Consider the following 19,436-nt stretch of genomic DNA (forward strand, 5'->3'; position numbering starts at 1 on the left):
GGGGAGGCACCGCCCCTTCTGCCCGCGCTCCGCCCCCACAGCGCCGCCTGCGGGCGGGAGGGGGAACGCCTCTCCCTGCCCCACCCCTCCTACCACCCAGCTTTCTCTGGGTCCCGCCTCTCCCCTCCAGCCCGGACTTCCCTCGGCCCCGCCCCCCCCGCCCCTCCTGCCTAGGCTTCTGTCGGCCCTGCTCTACCTGCCAAGGTTTCTCTTAGCTCCGCTCCGCCCCGCCCCTCCTACCCGGGTTTCTCTAGGCCCCGCTACGCCCCGTTCTGCAGACGTCCCTCGGCCCTGCCCCTCCCTTCTTGCCTGGGCTTCTTTCGGCCCCGCCCCCTTCTGCTTTCCCAATCTCGTAGCACCCCGCCCCCCACCTCCGCGTGGAGAACTCGCTCTCTCCCCCGGGGGGGAGTAGCAGGCGGTCCAGGTCTCGCAGCTGGGCAGGGGAGGCTCTCGCCCAGACTCCCGGCCGCGCCGCCCTCCAGGCAAGTCCTTTTCCAGCCGCTCGGTAACCGCTACCTTTGCGGTCTTCTCCCGGTCCCTAGGATTTCCTTGCAGCCCTGACCTATTGCTGGCCGTGGCACGCGCGGTTTAATTCGATTGAAAACATTTACTGAGAGCCTGTGTTAGAAGCATTAAGTTACTTTGCGCTCTGGAGGTACTCAAGTAAGGTATACTTGGACCTGATTTGACCCGAAGCTGCACAGTCCCCTAAACATGACTGTGCTGGGGCCGTGATAATGCTTTGATTAGTGTAAACTATTCTTAGTAGTAAACCACCCTTAGGAAGTATGGCAGTGAAGGGAAGGAATAAATGAGGCTGCTTGAATGGGTCACATAGATCGTGGTCTAGACCGAAGTAAGGCGAGAATAAATAGGTATTTGGCGGTGGAAAGTTACGTAGAAGGCAGTAGGTGGGGAGGTGGGGGAGGTCATTCCGGATGGCAGTACAAAAGTTCAGCCGCCTTCTCTTGCTAGTTTAGCCCAGAGTGCTTAATCCCCTAGAGCCACCCACCGTGATGCCCCATCACTGGGCATCTTGGTCTCTGCCCTACCATAACATGAGCGCCTCTCCCAGCCCTGCTCTTCACCTCGTGCTTAGGACACCAACATCCAACCACTGTTTCCAGGAATGGTGTGACAATCTGCACCTCCCTGGCTCTCCTCACAATTCCTGACTGCCATGCCAACGCATGGCCGTGGCTCTGAATCTGGGTTGTGTCGTCTTAGTGGCATGTCTGCGGGCAGGGACTGTCTCATGGTTTTGTCTCCCCACTTCCAAGCACAGTTCTTGACCCATGATAGGCATTTAATAAATAAATATTCGCTGATTGATGAACATCTATTGGGGCTTTTAGAGCATCTGGAAGTTTGAAACAACTGCTATGAGAAATAAAACATGAAACTACCACCAGAGATACATGGTTGCTGAGCAGTGGTTAGAATACAATAGGAGTAAAATACCTTGAATTTGTCTTGGGACCTGGCTGTTGCCAGGTTTTGGAACCTTCCCCAGAGACACTCATTGTCCCCAAAGCAGGAAGGCACAAAATGGACTGTGAAAATGATGGGCAGCTGGGGACTGTTAAGTCTTAGGAGAGTGCAGGAAGCCATGGCAGAGCCATGAGGACAACCAGGAGTCACTGAAGTATTCCAAAGAGGGGAATGATATGACAAAATGGTGCTTGAGAAAAATTAATCATGTAGCTCCATTCTGAAGGGCTAGCCTGGGAAAAAAGTTAAGGTAGAGATGAGATCGGAGCTGGTGAATTTCCATTATTTTGAGCCTGTGAAGTGTACTGTTTCTTGAAGAACCTGGCTCCATAAATATTGGCAGAAGGAATTGTGAATGCAATGTTAATTTCATTTTCACATGATTTTCAGTTTGACTGATCCTGACCACAAACTTGTGAGGTGGGTCTGCAGATATTATTTGCATTGTAGGTGAGGAAACTGAAATTCTGAGGTTAAATGCCTTTCCTGTGGTCAGAGAGCTAACAAGGTAAACTGAGTGATTCAGACTCATGCCTCTCTGACTTCAAATCCAGTGTCTTTTTCTACAGCATCATGTCCTTCTTCCCCTACTGCAATAACCTAATTTCCTCAATACCATTCTTGTGGTGAACTTTCCCAGCCCAGAACCTTTCTGCCTGAAATGTCTCCTGTCTTCCTTTTCAATGCAGCTCAGAGTACTCCAATACTTCCCAGACAAATCTTACTGGGTGTCCTCTGGGCTGTTTGTGTCCCTGGTAATGGCTGAAGGGGGTTTAGCCATGTTCACTTGGTGAACTTTAAAACACTTGGTGTTTCTTTATCTTACTTGGACTGGGAAAGTAGGGCCTAGCTCTCCTTTCTGTTGTTCCCTAGCTCACTGTAGTAGAGAGTTTTTCCCAAGTAGAGGAGACTTTGTATAGGCAATGCAGAACTCACAGACTCTTCATTCAGCTCAAACTCAGAGATGTTTTATTTACGGTTGTGTCATTAACAAAACTACAGCAAAAAACAAAAACCACCTCAGCAACCAATGCCTCAAACACAATTGTATTCATTCAGGACTACACTATACAAGGGCTACAAAGTGCCCATGTGGCCATTGACCTCATCTGTACAGGTCTGAGGTGGGCAGGAGGAAGGTTCCTGTTCCTGTCAAACTAGTCTATATTCAGGCTTCTCTCTCACGCTTTCAAGAGGAATTTCTTTGGTTTTTAGGGCGTGCTAAGTGAGAAGGGATTTGCCAATGGAAGGGATACTGTGACATCTGAAGAGGTGACAACTTCTTCAGAGCTAGCTTATGAGGCACATAGTCTCATTCTCAGTTATACCTTGTTTTTGGAAAAAAAAAACAGCATCAGAGTTTGATCACCAACTTTAATGGCCAGACTTCACTGAATAGTTGAAGAGCTGCCTTATGAACAAGGTACTTAGCTTCTGCTTGGTTCTAGAAAGATCTGAAAAAATAGGTGGAAGTAATGGGGAGCCTGATTCTAGCACAATCTAAGAACTTCCCAGCAATCAGAGCTATCCCAGACGGAATATGGCCTGCCTCATGAGGTAGTATGTTTCCTAGAGGTGCTCCAGCAGAGGTCTAAAGACCATTGGTCAAAGATGTTGTAGGGAGCTTGGATTAGATGATATTTGAAGTCCCTTCCCACTGTAACTCTTTGACTGGGAGGGTATATTTGATATCCACCCCTTGTATGCCAGAGGTTTTGTTTTAACTCCAGTCAAGGTCCATCAGTCCATACAGCAGGCCCTTGTAGTGCTGCTTCTTGGTGTGCACCTTAATGTGGGCTGTGAGCTTGGACTGCTTGGGGAATGCCTTATCACACTCGCTGCAGCAGAATGACCTGGCTTTGCTGTGTATTCGCAAGTGACCCTTCATGTCTGCTTTCAGGCGAAAGGTCTTGCCACACTCTGGGCACTCGAAGGGCCTCTCCCCAGTGTGCAATCTGATGTGCTCATTGAGATGACAATGTTTGGTGAATCCCTTACCACATTCACTGCAGGAGAAAGGCCTTTCCCCACTATGCCGGCGCTGGTGGGCCTTCATGTCAGCTTTCACTCGGAAGCTCTTGTCACACTCTGGGCACTGGAAGGGTCTCTCCCCCGTGTGCAGGGGCAGATGCCTGAGCAAATGCCCCTTCTGGTGGAAGCTCTTGTCACATTCTGGGCACTGGAAGGGTCTCTCCCCTGTGTGCAGGCGCTGGTGCCTGAGCAGTCGGTCCTTCCGGCCATAGTTCTTGTTGCACTCAGTGCAGAAGAAGGGCTTCTTCTCTCTGTGTACCCTGATGTGATTGGCTAGTTGAGACTTATGGGTGAAGCCCTTGTTACACTCACTACAACGGAATGGTAAGAGCCAAGATGAGTTCTGGTTTTGAAGGTTTTCCTGCTCTTTTGAACCTGAAGATCTAGAATTCCCTGGAATTAAAAACAAAAAATCCTGTCAATATTCATGGCTGTGCCATGTCAAAATTAAGGGACTTACTTAATAAACATGTATTTCATATGTGCGTACACACACATACACAACCCCAATTGCAAGGGGCTATTGTGTCAATGAAAGCACTATACAAATGTAAGGTATTAATATTTGTGGAAGCAAAATAACTCTTTTATGTCTTTAGCAAAGTTAGATACTGACTCTGAGCTGTCCTAAAAATCCAAAATTTCATTGCCAGAGATGCTCTGGCTTTGCCTCTAACTTCATTTTTTCATTTCATTATCATGACCAAGTATAGACTGTTGACACCCTTTTCTTTACTCCCAATCCCTCATTCCATGCAACAAAGTTAAAGAATAGAATCCACTTCTCTAGTAAAATCAAGCTCTGTGAGTCCACAGATTCCTCTCTGGAAGGCAGTCAGTCATATGAATTAAAACACTCTAGAAGGGTTGAGTACATGGCGGCTACAACTTCCCTAGTTTTTGATGTGACTCATAGAGGTCAGACTCAGGGACGGTGTTAAGCTCAAAAATTCTATCACAAAATTGAAGGAAAGTGTGCAGGAAGATCTTCCTCTGGGAGAATGGTGGGTCTCTGGGACTTTATACATTCCACCTCCTGTAATGTGCTGTGATTCTTACAGCAAGTCTGTGAGGTAATGCTTTATATATTGTGCAAGCATTGCCATCCCCACTTCACAGATGAGGGAATTAGAGCTCAGAGAGATTAAATTGTGGTCACTGGAACAGGTGGGAGGTTAACTCTAGTTTATACTGAATGCAGTGTGCTCCTTCCCCAATAGCATGCTGCTTCTCTTATGGACCTTGAGAAAAAAGGGATCAGGAGGAATCACCTTGTGACATCCTCCTTCCTTTGCAGATTCGAAGCTGACAATTCAATTTTGCTCTTGAGCCAGAGTCTGCTGAAAATGCTTTTTTTCCCCAGATTCTTACCGATCTGGAACACATGTTCCTAGCAAACACTATGGCTACTGACAGAGGTAGATTACCCTTGGGAAAAGAAATTAGATGCTTAAAGATTTGTCTCGTGTGAGGAATAATATCATAGGCCTCCCCTCCCATTTCTATTACAGATATGTCATTTATTTTAGTCAATTAAAAGCAGAAGGTTGAAATTCCACTGACAGTTGGACAGAACTAGATGCCTTGTCCTTCCTGCCTTGTGGAGTTAACTAGGAACTCAATGCTTCTTCACCCTGGAGCAGGGGCTTCTGTTTTAGTGCTCTAGTTCCTGGTTTAATTAGCCACTGGAAGCCAACAGCAAAAAAGAAGCAAGACATTTTCTATCATGATATTACAAATTTGATTTCCCAACCCATGAGAGATTTCTTTTTCAGAAGCCAGAATTTCAGGTTTCTGAAACAAGAAAAACAGGACGGAGCTCCTGTGTGTATATGACCCACATGACAGTGAAGTTGTTTGGGGTCTCGAGTTCTGGACAGCTCATCTCTTTACCTGCTCCCTTGAAGCCCAGTCCTGCCCTGACACCAAACCCCAGATCAGCTGGACATGAAAGGGCGATTTAAGTCCCAGAAGGAGGAGAATCTGAACATGTCATCCCTTCACCTCTTCTCACTCACCAGAAGACAGCTGCCCCTGTGTGCTCTTCATGTCAGGATGCTCATCAGCACTGGAACCACTGGCCAGTTCTCTTGTGTTCAAGTGTCCTGGATCTCTGATGAATGGCTCTTCCCCTTGTTCAATCTGGGTTATCAAGTCTGGTTTGAGAATGGCAAAGCCTGGACAAAGGCCACAAAATAGCAGTTAAGTTTATTTTTCTTTAGGTCACTAAAAGTACAAGTTTTGGGAACACCTATAAAAAGTGGAGGCTTCCAGGTGCTATGAAAGAGAATGACTGTCTGCATCCTAGCATCAGATTCCTAGGGTGATGCCCAGCCTATCTGGCTCTAAGCTGCCCTTAACTTCTTCACATCTCTTAAAGTACAATATTGTGTACAGTGATTAAGTTATACTTATTTTTGTTTTTTGAGTTCCTTGATAGCCACTTGAGTTGACTCAAGATGTGGAGACTGTTATAAAAACAACCTTTGAATGATTGTACCTTGGAAACAACTGGCTATGGGTAAAATGTTCCCTAGTGTTCCTGGTGATAAGTTTCCATTACCATCTGGCTCAAATGGATGGACTGTCCTGCTCAGAGTTAAGGAGCTGCCCCACATCGAGTCATATTTATATGGTGTTTTAAAGTCTATAAAAACCTTATGAGGTGGATAGATCAAGTGTTCTTCTTCCCATTTTAAACAAAGAAAGTAAAACTCAAAGAGATAAAGTTACTTGCTTGTGGTCCTATTAAGCACAGGGGCTGAAACTTATAACACAGGTCTGCTAACCCCAGCTCCTGCTCTTTTCAGTCAGTCAGTCAATAAATACCAGCTATGTGCCAGGTGCTGTGCTAAGCACCAAGGATACAAAAGAAAGGCAAAAGCCCTCAAGGAGCTCATAGTCTAATTCAGGAGACAACACACAACTATGCACAAACAAGATATACACAGGATAAATCAGTGATAATCAACTGAGGGAAGGCACTGGCATTAAGGGGGATCAGGAAAGGTTTCCTGTAGAAGGTGAGATTTTAGCTGAGACTTGAAGGAAGCCCGAGAAGCCAGGAGGCAGCAATGAGGATGACCATTCCTGGCATGGGTAATAGGCAGTAAAAATGCCTATTTTTAGTCAGGGGATGAAGTGTGACGGTCAAGAAAGAGGCCAGTGTTACTGGACCACAGAGTTTTTGTAGGAGTAAGGTATAAGAAGACTGAAAAGGCTGGGTTATAACGGGTTTTGAAATGCAGTAGGATGGTGAAGGCTGATAGGGGAAGGCTAATGGGAAGAGTTTGCTGTGGTCCAGGTTGTCATCTTAACTCCTTCAAACCTAGCTTTCATTCTGACCACTCTGCTGAAACTGGTCCCATGGAGGTCGTTACTACTCATTTCCCCTTCTCTTTGGGCTCTTTGCAGACTTTGGCAATCAGACATTTTTTTTTGAAAATTCCTTGACTAGCCTCCTCTAAGAAGTATTTCCTCACCCCGGACACCACAGCCTTACAGCTGGTAGTGCTGGCCTCACCTCACTCTTGCATTGCTGAATTTCTTTTTCATACTATAGTCTAGAAGAAAGTGTGGCACATTGGATAGAGTGCTAAGTAAGGAAGTCCCAAGAGTCAGAACCTGTTGCTGACACTATCTGGTGAGCCAGGGGCAAGTTAACTTCTCTGAGCTTCCCATAACTCTCCCAGAATGGAAGTTCTGGTACCAGAGGGAAGGGGGGTGGGCAAAGGGCTGGATTTGGAGTTGTAAGTGATACTAGCTGGGGGCAATTCTCTAAAGTTTATCTACTAAAACAAGCCATGCATTTCCCCATCTTCACAAAATCTCAGCTCTTTACTATTATTTACACACATGTATTTATAGCCTATGCTGTTTGCTTATTATTTTAGGTTTCTTCAAAGAGATTACTAGTTCCTGAAGAATTAACAGGTTGTTATGTTTTATACTGATAGAGAGAAGCAGAGTGGCCTAGAGCAGGGGTGTTGAAACTCAAATAGAAACAGATCCTAGCTGGCAGAACAATGACTTAGAAAATCGTAAATTAACATTATGTTGCCTTGTATTTTTATTTTGTTAAACATTTTCTAATTACATTTTAATTTGGTTCCCCAGTGGCAGTGTGTTTAAAACCTCCTGATAGAAGATAGAACTGGACCTGGAGTCTGGAAGACCTGTATTCAAGTTCTCTCTCTCTCTTTTTCTCACCACCCCCCCCACAATGTCTAACTACACACATACATTATGTGCACATATATACATATATGTACGCACATAAATTTCTACATATTTCCCACAAAATTTAATGTAGTGTTCTTCACACAGTAGGGTTAATTTTCCTTTGTGGCACATAGTAAAGCAGGAGGCCTGTGTAAAATTCTGGTTGCTATTTTCGACAAAAAAGGGTCCTAAAATTTAGAAGATATAATGCTGTTAAAAGGAAAAAAATGAGGAGATGCACTTCAGGATGAAAAACTTGAGTTGTCATTTGTTCTTGCGGGTATTCATGAGATATTTATAGAACTGAAAAGGAGATGATGACTCCGAATGGGAAAAATGAGGTAACTAAGCTTGGCCTGAGACTCCACTCTTGAGGGTGAGTGCCATTAGCCAAGCAAAAGACAGACACCACAAAAAATACAGGAAGATGCTGTAGGGTGGATGTATTACTTGATAGGATGGAGCTGGCATGTTACAGTTAACTTCCAATTTCTGGGCAATCTTTGTCCATATTGATGGCAGATGTTAAACGTTACAGTTTCATTTTTGTCTTTCTATTTATAGCACCTACAACCTTAATACATGTAATGAATTGAACTGAACTGAGTATTTACCCAAACTGAAGAACTACCTATCTATCTATATGCATTAAGCGCTAAGTACTCAAGCTAGATGACCTTTTCAAGTCTTTTCCAGTATCTTATTCTATAAGATACCTTCAAACTTCCTCATGAAAATATCTTACCCAGTGAGACCAAGATCTCATAATTGGTCTTTACTACATCCTTATAAAGCTCCTTCTGCCACTCCTCCAAGATGCTCCACTCTTCCTCTGTGAAATACATGGTCACATCGTCAAATGTCACAGGAACCTGGAACCACAAGTATGAAACACATTTACCTTCACTCTTCACCACTAACTCAGAAACAGCTTTTTCTTACTTAAATTCCATTTTTATCTTTCATTTTTCTGTTGCTATCATTTCTGAAAATAGTCCCCCTTTCTCCTACTCAGTAAACCATCCCTTGAGACAAAGAAAAAGGAGGAAAAAAAAGCAGCTCAGCAAAACCAACCGACTATAATGTAAATGGAATGGGAAGATCTTCCCTGCCCATTAACAGGCCTCATATGAAGCAAGGGAAGCTTGCTTGGAGGAGGCTTGCTTGTAGGAAGGCTCACACTTTTTGCTAATTTCTAATTAGGCACTGAGTCACAGGGGTTGTGATGCCCTCTGACTCTGAGAAGTGTATATATATACTCTGAGGTGAGGTTTTGCTTTGGGGACCTGCTTATGAAAAGGACCTTGTGATTCCCTGGTTGAGCCTCTGAGTGGCCGTATGTTTACAACTCCCCAACTGCTCAGAGGTAAAGGCTCTCTCGATTCAGTGATGCATGTAAAGTATAGCAATATTGCTTTGATTCAGGCAGTAGAGCCCTGTCTGTTGGTCCTTTCTCTGCCCATATTTTCTGTTTGTACTTTCTCTGAAGTTCAGGGTGCTGACTTTTCCCCTGAACCAGTGAATGTAATTAAAGACTGTTGACCCCTTAAACAGCTATCTTTCTAAGTAAAGCAGATCTCAGAACCTATGCTAGCAGCCATCCTAGGTATACCAGTGTAGTTGCTGTTACACCAACACATGAAGAAATGAAAAAGTATTTATACTAAGTGCTTATAATATGCCAAGCACAGTGCTAAGCACTGGGGATAAAAATGCAAAGAGGAACTTACTTTCTCCTAGGGGAGAATAACACATGAAGGGCTTGGTGGACAGGGAAGGGTGTTTTAGTAGAGAAAGTTACAGGGAGCGTTAGTTATAGGGTAATTGGTTGATACAGTTCCAATCAAGAGTGCCTTTAATGATTTTGGCCTTTGTTTGAATGGGGCAGATAAAGTGGGATCTTTTTGTCTTGGGAGTATTTCTCAGCACTGAGACAATTGGGAGTCACTGATTAGTATATGATGTGATCCTGGGGATGGAGAACTTTCCCAGACCCAGCCTGGGTGAGGTCAGAGCCCTCATGGCTCCAAACTGGATATAATTGAGGAGAGCTTGGCATTTGATTTTGGGGGCACACTCATGGAAGGAGTGTTGAGACTATGGGCAAGCTGCAAACTGCCCCCCAGCTTTACAACTCAGATGTTGGTTCTTCTCTTGTAACTATGAATTGTGATTTGAATCAGACATGGTCTGTCTGTTGATATTTGTAATTTCTGTCTGTATTTGCTCTGAAGTTCAGGATGCTGGCTTTTCCCCCTGAACTAAGTGAATGATATTTGTATGTTCTATTAAATTGAGATTGTTAACCCCTTAAAGTTGCTTTCCTTAGAAAAGCAGATCAAAGAACCTGTGTTGGCAGCTTTCTGGATGCTGGTTGTTGGTGGATCTTACACCCCCACAGCAGCTGCTAGCAAGATTGTTACAACAAGTTCCCATCCTCCTGGCCTACATGCGGTGTCAGCACCTCCTCTCCTTTGGGGTGCTCTCTCTTTGGGGATTGTCATGACACTGCTCTTCTGGTTGGCTTCCTTTTTGTTTAACCACTTCTCAGTCTCTTTGCAGGATTGTTTTCCAAGTCCTGCCTCATAAGTATGAGAGTATTTTAGGCTTTAATTCCGAGTATTTCTCGTTATACACTCTTACTGATCTCATCAGTTTGCATATGTCAACTCTCTTTTTTATATAATTTCCCTATCTACATATACAACCCTCCTATCTCTCCTGAGCTCATCCCATATCATCTGCTTGCAGATCTCCATTTGCATAGTTCATAGGTATCTCAAACTCAGCATGTTTAAAACAGAACTTGATATACTTTGGCAAGGGAATGATTAAATCTGAGCAAATTCAGTATGGAAGATGATGTCACTTTGTCCTTCTGATGAACAGGTGTAGAGGGCCAGCTCTGAGAAAGTTCATTCTCGGCTAAGATACAGGCCAGGTTTTCTCTGAGGCCTGTTCTTGCCCTTGGGCTGATAACTTGGCATGTGGGCTCTCCAACCCCACCCCCTGCTCAGCACACACGTGCTGCTCAGAATGAAGGCTCTCCAAGCCCCCTCGGTACACACGTGCTCACTCCAAAACCTCCATGGCACACATGTGCTAAATACCACCTGTAGGCTATTAACATAATATTGTTTACGGCAAAAGGGGAACAAAGCATGAGGAAGTCATGCAATGCAAATGTTTTCCCACGTTAACTTGATCTGCTTGCCTAAAAAAGTATATAAGCCCTGTCCCCCAGTTCAATAAACGGAGCTGCCTGGCCCGTGTACTCTTTCCACTCTCTGCGGCATCCTTTTTCCCTCTGGTATCCTGGCCCCGTGGCCGCTGGCGGCAAACAGGACCAAACACAGATTCGTAAAATGGATTAATAATTTTCAGGCATAAAAGCTGTGAGTCAATTCCTGTTCTTTTAAAGGGGGAAAAAGGTCTGTGAAAAAGATTTGAGTACTTTCCAAGAGCTCATCACAAACAACTTAGCTGGACTGCTTCTCCTAAAATCCCAAATCATGATTCACTAAAGCCTGAAATGTGGTTTTGCTCTAATAGGAATTCTATTTCCTCCACTGTGTTATGTATTGATTCACTTTTCAGAGTGTAGGCAGTATTTACCTGAGGAATTCATAATTCTTGTGCTCAAAGCTGAGTCATTTATTCTCCTCATATTTAAGTAGTCTACTACCTAAAAAAACTCCAGTGGCCTCCTATTACCTCTAGGATGAAATATAAAGTTCTCTCTCTGTTTGGCATGTAAACCTCTTCAAAACATGTCCCCTCCTATCATTTCTGTTTTTACACACATTACTCATCTCCTGGCCCTCTGGGGGGCTGTTTTTCACAAATGATGCTCCAAGTCCCATCTCCAAGGCTTTGCACTGGCTGTGACCCTGCCTGGAAGGTTCTCCTTCCTCATTTCTGCCTCTTTGAATCCCTTGTTTCCTTCAGGATTCATTCAGCTCAAGCATTCATCTTCTGGGGGAGACCTTTCATGTTTCTCCCCTGAGACCCCCAAACCCCAGTTGTGAATGCCTTCTCCTTTAAAGTTACCTAGTATCATATCTACTTATGCCTTGTATATATGCATATTTGTGTACACGTTGTCTCCTACATCAGAATATAAGTTCCTTGAGGGCAGGGACTGTTTCACTTTTGTCTTTGTACACCTCCCCCCCCCCACCCCCACCCCCAGCAGAGCTCAGCCACTTGAAAAGCAAACAGTAAAATACTTGAAAGGCGGTCTCTGAAGGGGGCAGACAAGATACGGAGTAGATAGGGAGGGACTGATGTGGGCAGCAGGGTCCAAGAAGGTCTCCTGAGGAGGTGAATCTTGAACTGGAGCCCTTCGAAAGGTTGTCCAGGGTTGGAGGAAGCTCCACTGGGGGATGAATGGCCAAGTGTCCAGGGCACCAGAACTCCTGGATGGACAAGCACCAATCACACTCTAGTCTGAACCACCTGGACAAAGTATACTTGGGCAAGGTGTGGGCCACCCATCTGAGAACCTCCCACTGTCCAAGGCACCTGGATGTGGTCTTGAATTCTGCTTCTGCTATACTTTAGGGGACTGGCATCACTTTTAGAGACCCCTGTGTTCCTGCCCTGAGGAGCCTGCTTTGGCTTTTCTGAAACCATAGACTCGGGCTTGTTTCAAAGTCAGGTAGTTACTATGCAGCTGGGGAGTATACAGGCATAACATGGGGAGTGAACCTGAAAACAGCAATGGGGAGCTAGTATGCCAGCTCCCCCACCTAAACCAGGTTCCACTCAAATTGGCAGCTGATGTTCCCTGCACATGCTGTTCTCCCTCGACACCATTAGGCCATTTCCCATGTGTGGAACATTCCTTATCCTTCTACTCATGCATAACTTTACTATATTCTGGTTTTGTTTTGAGCAAGAGTGCCAAAATCCAGAGAATTTAGTTCCTCCGGTAACTTGCCTGCCAACTTGCTGGTATTTAGAAAAGAATCTCATAATAAAGTACTAGCTAAGTTCACTCATTATTTAAAAACCTGGGGATTCTTAGCACCTTCTGGCCCTTTGGTATTTTGGGGCTGGATAAAGTCTACCACCAGCATGATCTGGGGGATGCTATACTACCTACCATCCAGAGCGGACCCCTCTTCCACCTGGACTCTGCTGGATATTCTCCTTAACGGAGGTCAACTCCTCCAGCTAATGAACGTTGGTTTCTCTCAGATGATGTTTTTTTTTTTTTTTTTGCCTCTGTTGAGACTAATAATTGAACAAAGCCCCTTCTGTGCTGACATTTGTTTGATCTTAAGATGGACATGAAAGACCCCCTTGCTGGGGGCCCGCATTCTACTCTACAAACACTCAATAACCCACAGAAACACACAGCGCGATGCTGTCTGTACCCTCGTGTTTTCCAGGAAGGCCTTTTTTAGTGTCAGTTTCTTCGTGCCCCTTGCACAGAGGAGGCGCTTAATAAATGCTCATTCTGCCCTTCCCACTCCCGGCGGGATGCTCCCTCTGGCTTTCGGGTTGCTCACCCGTGAAGGGGGCGGCCGCTGGCTTAGTTTACTTCACCAGCCACCACAGCTAAGAAATTTTCTCCTCACGTGGCCGCCAGGCTGGGCCCGCCTTGGGAAAGTTGGTTCGGGGCGGCCAGGCCCATGCAGGAGGCCGGGCCGAGTGCCGCCCGCAGCAAGCCTTCCCCAAAGCCCCTTCCCGCCCTTTCTCTGGGCGGCTGCCAGCGTCACCCCACCCCGAAGCTTTGGGCCAGGGGCGGGGCCTCTGGGTCGGGGAGGCCTGGGTTCAAATTCCACGGCAGTTTGGTCATTAGCTCTGACTCCAACTCTCTGGGCCTCAGTTTCCCCTTCTGTAACACGAGGGGGTGGGGCTTCCACGGCTTTTCCCAGATCCCCCCCAGCTCGGGATCTAGGATTCTCGGCCGCGGGCCCACAGTCCGGGGGCTGTCCCTCCCGCAGGCCGCGGCCCCTCCCCGACAGCTCCGCCTCCCTCCCGCCTCCGGTCCCGGGCCTCCTGCCCCGCCTCCAGCCTCTGCGGTCCGGCCCCGGGCGGGCTGGGGCCGGTCTTACCGGAGCAGGCACCCCCGGGGCCATGGCCTCTTCGTTTCCTCCTGCCCGGCGCCGGGTATCCGGCGGGCCCAGAGTGGCCCGGCGCTCAGTTCACCCCGCCCGCCCCAAGCGCTGGGACCCGCGCTGCACCGAGACACGCGCCCTGGCTGGCCGAGGGGAAGGGCCGCCCTTCCCCGCCTCGAGACCCCTCCGCCCTCGGCCCTCACAGCGCCCCCATGCGGTCGGAGGGGAAACGCCCCGAGAAGAACCCCGCCTCGCCCCTCCGGAGCAGGCTTCTCTCGGGCCCCGCCCCGCGCCTCCTCCCCTGCCCCCTCTCCGCCCTGCTCCTTCTGCCCAGGCCCCTCCAGGTCCCCCGCCTCCTGCCACGGCTTCTCTCGGCTCCGCCCCTCACCGGCTCCGCCCCTCCAGCGCAAGGCTTCTCTCGGCTCCGCCCCTCCCCTCCTTCCCGGGCTTCTCTCGGGCCCCGCCCCTCCCCTCCTGCCCAGGTGTCTCCAGGCCCCGCCCCCCCTGCCTGGGCTTCTCCAGGGCCGCGGATCCTTTCCTTCCATTTCTGACCTACTGCTGGCCAGAGTACACTACCTTCAATTCTATTGAAACAACAAAACAAATTTAGTAAATACCTACTACGTTCAAGATACACAGTGCTAAGCACTGGAGAGACAGAAAGACCTGAGCCTATCTTCAAGGAGCTAACATTCTCTGGTAGGAGATGCTGTTATGCATTATATATACACACATCCATTTAAAAAAGCCTCCTATGTGCCAGGAACTGATTTAAGTGCTGAGAGTACAAATACAAGTTCAAAAAGTCCAAACAGGCAGCCCCTGTCCTCAAGGAGCTTACAATCTAATGAACAGAGCAAAGGGGATGAATAGAAAAGATTTATGTTAAAATCAACACTACTCAGACAACTAGTTGGGTATGTGAGGGTAAGAAGGAAGAAAAGAGTCCAGGAAGTCTCTAATGTTGGGAACCTAGGAAGGGATACACTGGTGGTGCTTTTAACAGAAATAGGGCAGTGGGATGGAAAGATAAGCACAAACTGAATGATTTTCATTTTGAACATGTTGAATGTGAGATACATCCAGATGAAGATGGGGTATCAAAGAATCTCAAAGGTGAGAGTACTTTAGCCAGTAGCCATTTAGTCTAACTCATACCTGAAATATAACCCCTACTAAAATATATCTGACAATTTATCATATAGTGTTTGCCCAAAGATCTGCAATATGGCAGAATCCACCACCTCCAAAGGCAGCGTATCCCCCAACTGGATATTTCTAATTGTTTGCTTGTTTTACCACTTCAAGTCTCAATTTGTCTTTTTCTAACTTCGATGCATTACTCCAAGATTTGTCTTCTGGGACCAAACAGAAAAGAGCCTCATCTCTTTTCCAAATGAGAGCCTTTCGAATACTTGGACAGCTGGCTACCACATTCTTGTGAATTTTCTCTTCTCCTAGTTGACAAAGCCCCATTAATGACTATTCTTCAGGTCCAGCCATCCAACCAGTTCTTAATCCTTCAAATTGTACTATAGTCTAGCACTAATTTCATTTGATGCTTTAAGTTGGTACACTTAACCGTCTTTATTGTCTAGATAATTTTCAGTTTATCAGCATCCTTCCTAAAACACACTGCTTGTAATTGAATCCCATGTTTCAGATGTGGTCTGACTAGGGTCCAGTATGGTGGGATTATCATCTCTTTACTACTGCTCTGACTGCTTAATTTTAGCCCAAGATGACATTACATTTTTTGACTGCCATATCGCAATCACACATAGATTTTCCATAGCTCTTTTAGACAAATGTCCATCCAACTATGCTTCCCTTATCTTGTTTTTATGAAGTTGATTTTTTCAAATCCATGTGCAAGACTTAATATGTATCTCTATTACATTTTATATTATTAAAGACAATGAGATCCTAATCTATCAAGATTTTGGGATTCTGACTGCCATCCAGTCTGTTATCTCTGTCTGTCTATCTATCTATCTATCTATCTATCTATCTATCTATCTATCTATCTATCTGTCTCTCCCAGCTTTGAATCATCTGTAAGTATAAACATAAGAGATGTGCGGCATAATCTGTGTTTTGCTCATGTAGGTTATGCATGTCCATATGGGTCTGTCTGGATGTGGTTCATAGAGAGGCAAGCATAGACATCCCTACAGTTCCCTTTCTCCAAGGGAGATGGTAATTCTTGCCAGGAAGCAGGGGGTTGGGGTCAGAGGTTAGCCACTGTGCTCTCCTCAAAAACCGGGGTACCAGGATAGGATTATATATCTCTGCCTTAAATATTGTTAGTCTAGGTGTAGCACTTCTTAAACTGTGGGTTGTGATTCCTTATGGGATGGTGTAACTGAATTCGGGGGTTGCAAAAAAAAATTGGCAACAGTAAAAGTTTTCTGAACATGCCACAACCAACAATTAATTAAAAATCAAACACGTAATGAATCTGAGGTGTTTCTGGCAGCGTTTGCCCAAGTGACTTCACTGCAGCCTTGATTCTGAACACAGCATTGACAATTATAAAATCAAAGTATCAATCAACTCTGAAAAACATTGAAGATGCTCTATGTCCTGCAGTACTAAATATTCCGCCAAGATTTAATTCTTTAGGTAAAAATAAACAAGCACATCCATCTCATTACTATGAATGTTTGCTTTCATCTTTAATAAATGGTAAAGTTATATATATAGCAAAGAACTGTTTTAAAATAAATTTCTTTATGATTTATTATTAGCAAATGTTTGATTTGTATACCTATATACACTGGGGTTGTGTAAAAATTTCTTGGGCGAAAAGTGAGTGGAAAAAGTTTAAGAAGTCCTGGTCTGGGGAAAATTTTTTTGGTTCAAGTTGTGCTTTGATCACTATCCCTTAATGGGGAAGGAGTGTCCCAAGCTATGTATCCAAGTCACGATTCCCTTTCCCACCAGATGACAGTTCCACAATGAACATATATGGCAAATAAATCCATGTATCCAAAGGGATATCAAACAGAAATCTAGAGAAAATATAGATATGAGAATATATGCCAGATAATATTTAGAGTGAATAATCCCTCTCACTGAGAGTAAAATGTCTCAGCTCCGCCACGAAAGTCTCAGACCTCAAGTTTCCCATTTACCAAGCTGGGGTCAGGAACATGATTGAGGGCTGGCTCCTCTACATCTTGGTTTCTACCTGGAGGTTTTTTTTCCCTCTAGGAACCTGAAGAGAGTATGGGAAAGCATCTCTTTTCTCTGCAAGCTGGAAGCTTGAAGAACAAGATTTCTCTTCTCTCAAGCTCTCACCAATTCCTCCCTTTGCTAAGGTAGAAACCTGAGTTTTTATCTTTTAAACTGCTTGTGAGTGATTTCAGTTCAGGTGATCACACCTTGTCTCTTTAGCACCCCTAAACCATTAGACAACCCCACTCAACTTTCTTTTCATTCTCTCACTAGCATCTTTCTCTTATAATTTTATTTTATCTTATCTTTTTTTTTTTGTTTATCAACTACTTTTCTCCTTGAGTCTTTCTTCCTTAGGGCTCTTACTCTCAACTGTACTTTTTCAGAATGTCCTCCTTAAATCAAATTGTTCTCTAACTTTTTAAAAGAAGTTTTCCCAAATTTTTCCTCCTTAATCGCTAGCCTTCTTCACAATTCCAAAACCCTTCCAACTACCTTAATGATTATCAAGAAAAACAACTTTAAAAGACTTGAGAACTCCGATCAACCATTCCCAAAAAACTGATGATGAAGCATGCTACCTAATTCCCAAGAGAGGTGATAGATCCAAGGTTAAGAATTAACATGTATTTTTGGATATGGTAAATAGTTGGACCTGTTTTGCCTTACTATGCTTATTTGTTGCAAGAAATGTGAACTTTTTTATTTAGAAAGGATTTTGTGGGGAAGATGTGAGCTATTAATAGTATTACCCTCTAAAAGAAAAGAGGGTCATTGAAACATTTTAAGAAATACATAAAAGAGAACACAAGTTCAGAAGGAAACACAAATAGGACAGCTTTGAAAAAAATGTTGAATTTATTGTATATTCTTAAAAAGCAAGTTATACATAATAGATTCACAATTTTGCATATCATCTTTTTCCGTTCTACTTTGTATATGGAAATGTTTCTTTTTGGTATTAATTAAATTCAGATTTTAAAAGTTAAAAAAGAATGTAAACACCTTTAGGCAACTGATCAATCCATAAACATTTATTAAGCAAGCACCTGCTTCGATCTGGGCACTGCGCTAAACCCTGGGGATGCAAAAAGAGGCAAAAGACAGTCCCTGCCTCCAATGAGCTTACAGATGAATGGGGAAAACAACATGCCAACAAATATATATGAAGCAAGCTGTATGCTGGATAAATACGAAATAATTAACAGATGGAAGGCACTAGAATGAAGAGGGAATAGGGAAGGCTTCCAGTAAAAGAGATTTTAGTTGGGACCGAAAGAAAGTCAAGGAGGTCAGTAGTTGAAGCAGAGGGGAAAGTTCCAGGTATGGGGGATGGCCAGAGAAAATGCCCAGAGCCAAGAGATGGCATGTCTTGTGCAGGAGGGCAGCATCACTGGATTGAAGAGTACATGTTGGGGAGGAAGAAAGGTAGCAGGGGGCTAGGTTATGAAGGGCTTTGAAAAGAGGGACTTTTCCGTTGTGGATCCCCAACACTTAGTTCAGTATGTGGCACAAGTAGGTGCTTGTTGACTGCACCAGTTTCTAAAATCGCTTAAGATGGGAGAGTGACATAGAGATGGTTTAAATGAATGTCGTCTAAAGGTCATAAAGGGATACTGGGCATAGCAACTGTTGATAAGTGGCAGTAAGTAGAATGTAAAAAAATATGGCACTACCTTTTCCTAGTCCTGGAAGCCGAGGGAGTGGGAGGTCTTCATCCTATCAGGTTGGAAGAGAAAAATTGTCCTCATGAGGTTGGACTCCTGTTAAGTCAAGGATGTAGGAGTCAGGAGCCTCTAAAAGGAAGAGGGTTACTTCTTCCACTGAGATACTTAGTGGCTACTTACAGAATGCTTGTTGTGAAATGGTGTTGGAGGTACAGACACAGCTATTTTAGGATGGGAAGGAAGGTATAGGTGTAGAAAGGTTTGGAAGCAAAGAGGGTTGGAGATTTTGCCAGATGGCTTTAGGCTCCCCAGCTAAGTGGGAAAAGAGGTCAGCTGCTGAATATTAGGGACATTCCTGGAGTTTGAAGAGTGTTTCGTTTTGGAACATATGTTAGAAGGAACATAATATAAGAACAAAAAGATAACAAATGAAATGAATGCTGGGAATCAGTTAGGATCCGATTGGAGTTAGCGAGAGTTTGTGTTGGGTCTAGTGAATGTGATTTTGAGACTTCCTTCCAACACTGTCCTAGACACAGGAGGAGTGAGCAAAGCAAGCAGAGGAAGAGATGATCCAGAATGGGGGATTAATAGAAGTCTCAGGAGTATGCAAGAAGCCGGGTCATGGTAAACTCTGAAAGGTGGTCTGAGCCTGTATTTTATGAGAAGGGCAACAGGAAATTACTGAGTAAGACAGTGCTGAAGAAACGGTAATCTTGCAACTGAATTTGGAGAGGACCGCAGTATAGGAAGATTTAAGGCAGAGATACTCTTAGAG

At 44.8% G+C, this 19,436-nt stretch overlaps 1 protein-coding gene across 1 annotated transcript; it reads right to left on the minus strand.

Moving 5' to 3' along the window:
- Positions 1–2,439: 2,439 nt before the first annotated feature.
- On the minus strand, positions 2,440–14,014 carry LOC118831860 (gastrula zinc finger protein XlCGF8.2DB-like). Its single transcript, XM_036739329.1, has 4 exons — positions 13,809–14,014; positions 8,489–8,615; positions 5,541–5,699; positions 2,440–3,915 (listed from the first exon to the last, which is right to left on the minus strand). The coding sequence occupies exons 1-4, from the start codon at positions 13,830–13,832 to the stop codon at positions 3,212–3,214; spliced, it is 1,014 nt and encodes a 337-aa protein (XP_036595224.1). The 5' UTR covers positions 13,833–14,014; the 3' UTR covers positions 2,440–3,211.
- Between the last annotated feature and the right edge of the window lie 5,422 nt (positions 14,015–19,436).

Source organism: Trichosurus vulpecula, chromosome 9, assembly GCF_011100635.1.
Source record: "Trichosurus vulpecula isolate mTriVul1 chromosome 9, mTriVul1.pri, whole genome shotgun sequence".
Taxonomy (NCBI): Eukaryota; Metazoa; Chordata; class Mammalia; order Diprotodontia; family Phalangeridae; genus Trichosurus; species Trichosurus vulpecula.

Bases quoted from the DNA above. Each gene is read 5' to 3' on its own strand.
- LOC118831860 (XM_036739329.1), bottom strand. From the start codon at position 13,832: ATGGCCCCGGGGGTGCCTGCTCCG. The intron at 8,616-13,808 runs GTAAGACCGGCC...TTGTGGTTCCAG, and splicing joins CCCCGGGGGTGCCTGCTCCG to GTTCCTGTGACATTTGACGA. The intron at 5,700-8,488 runs GTAAGATATTTT...GCCTTTGTCCAG, and splicing joins TGAGATCTTGGTCTCACTGG to GCTTTGCCATTCTCAAACCA.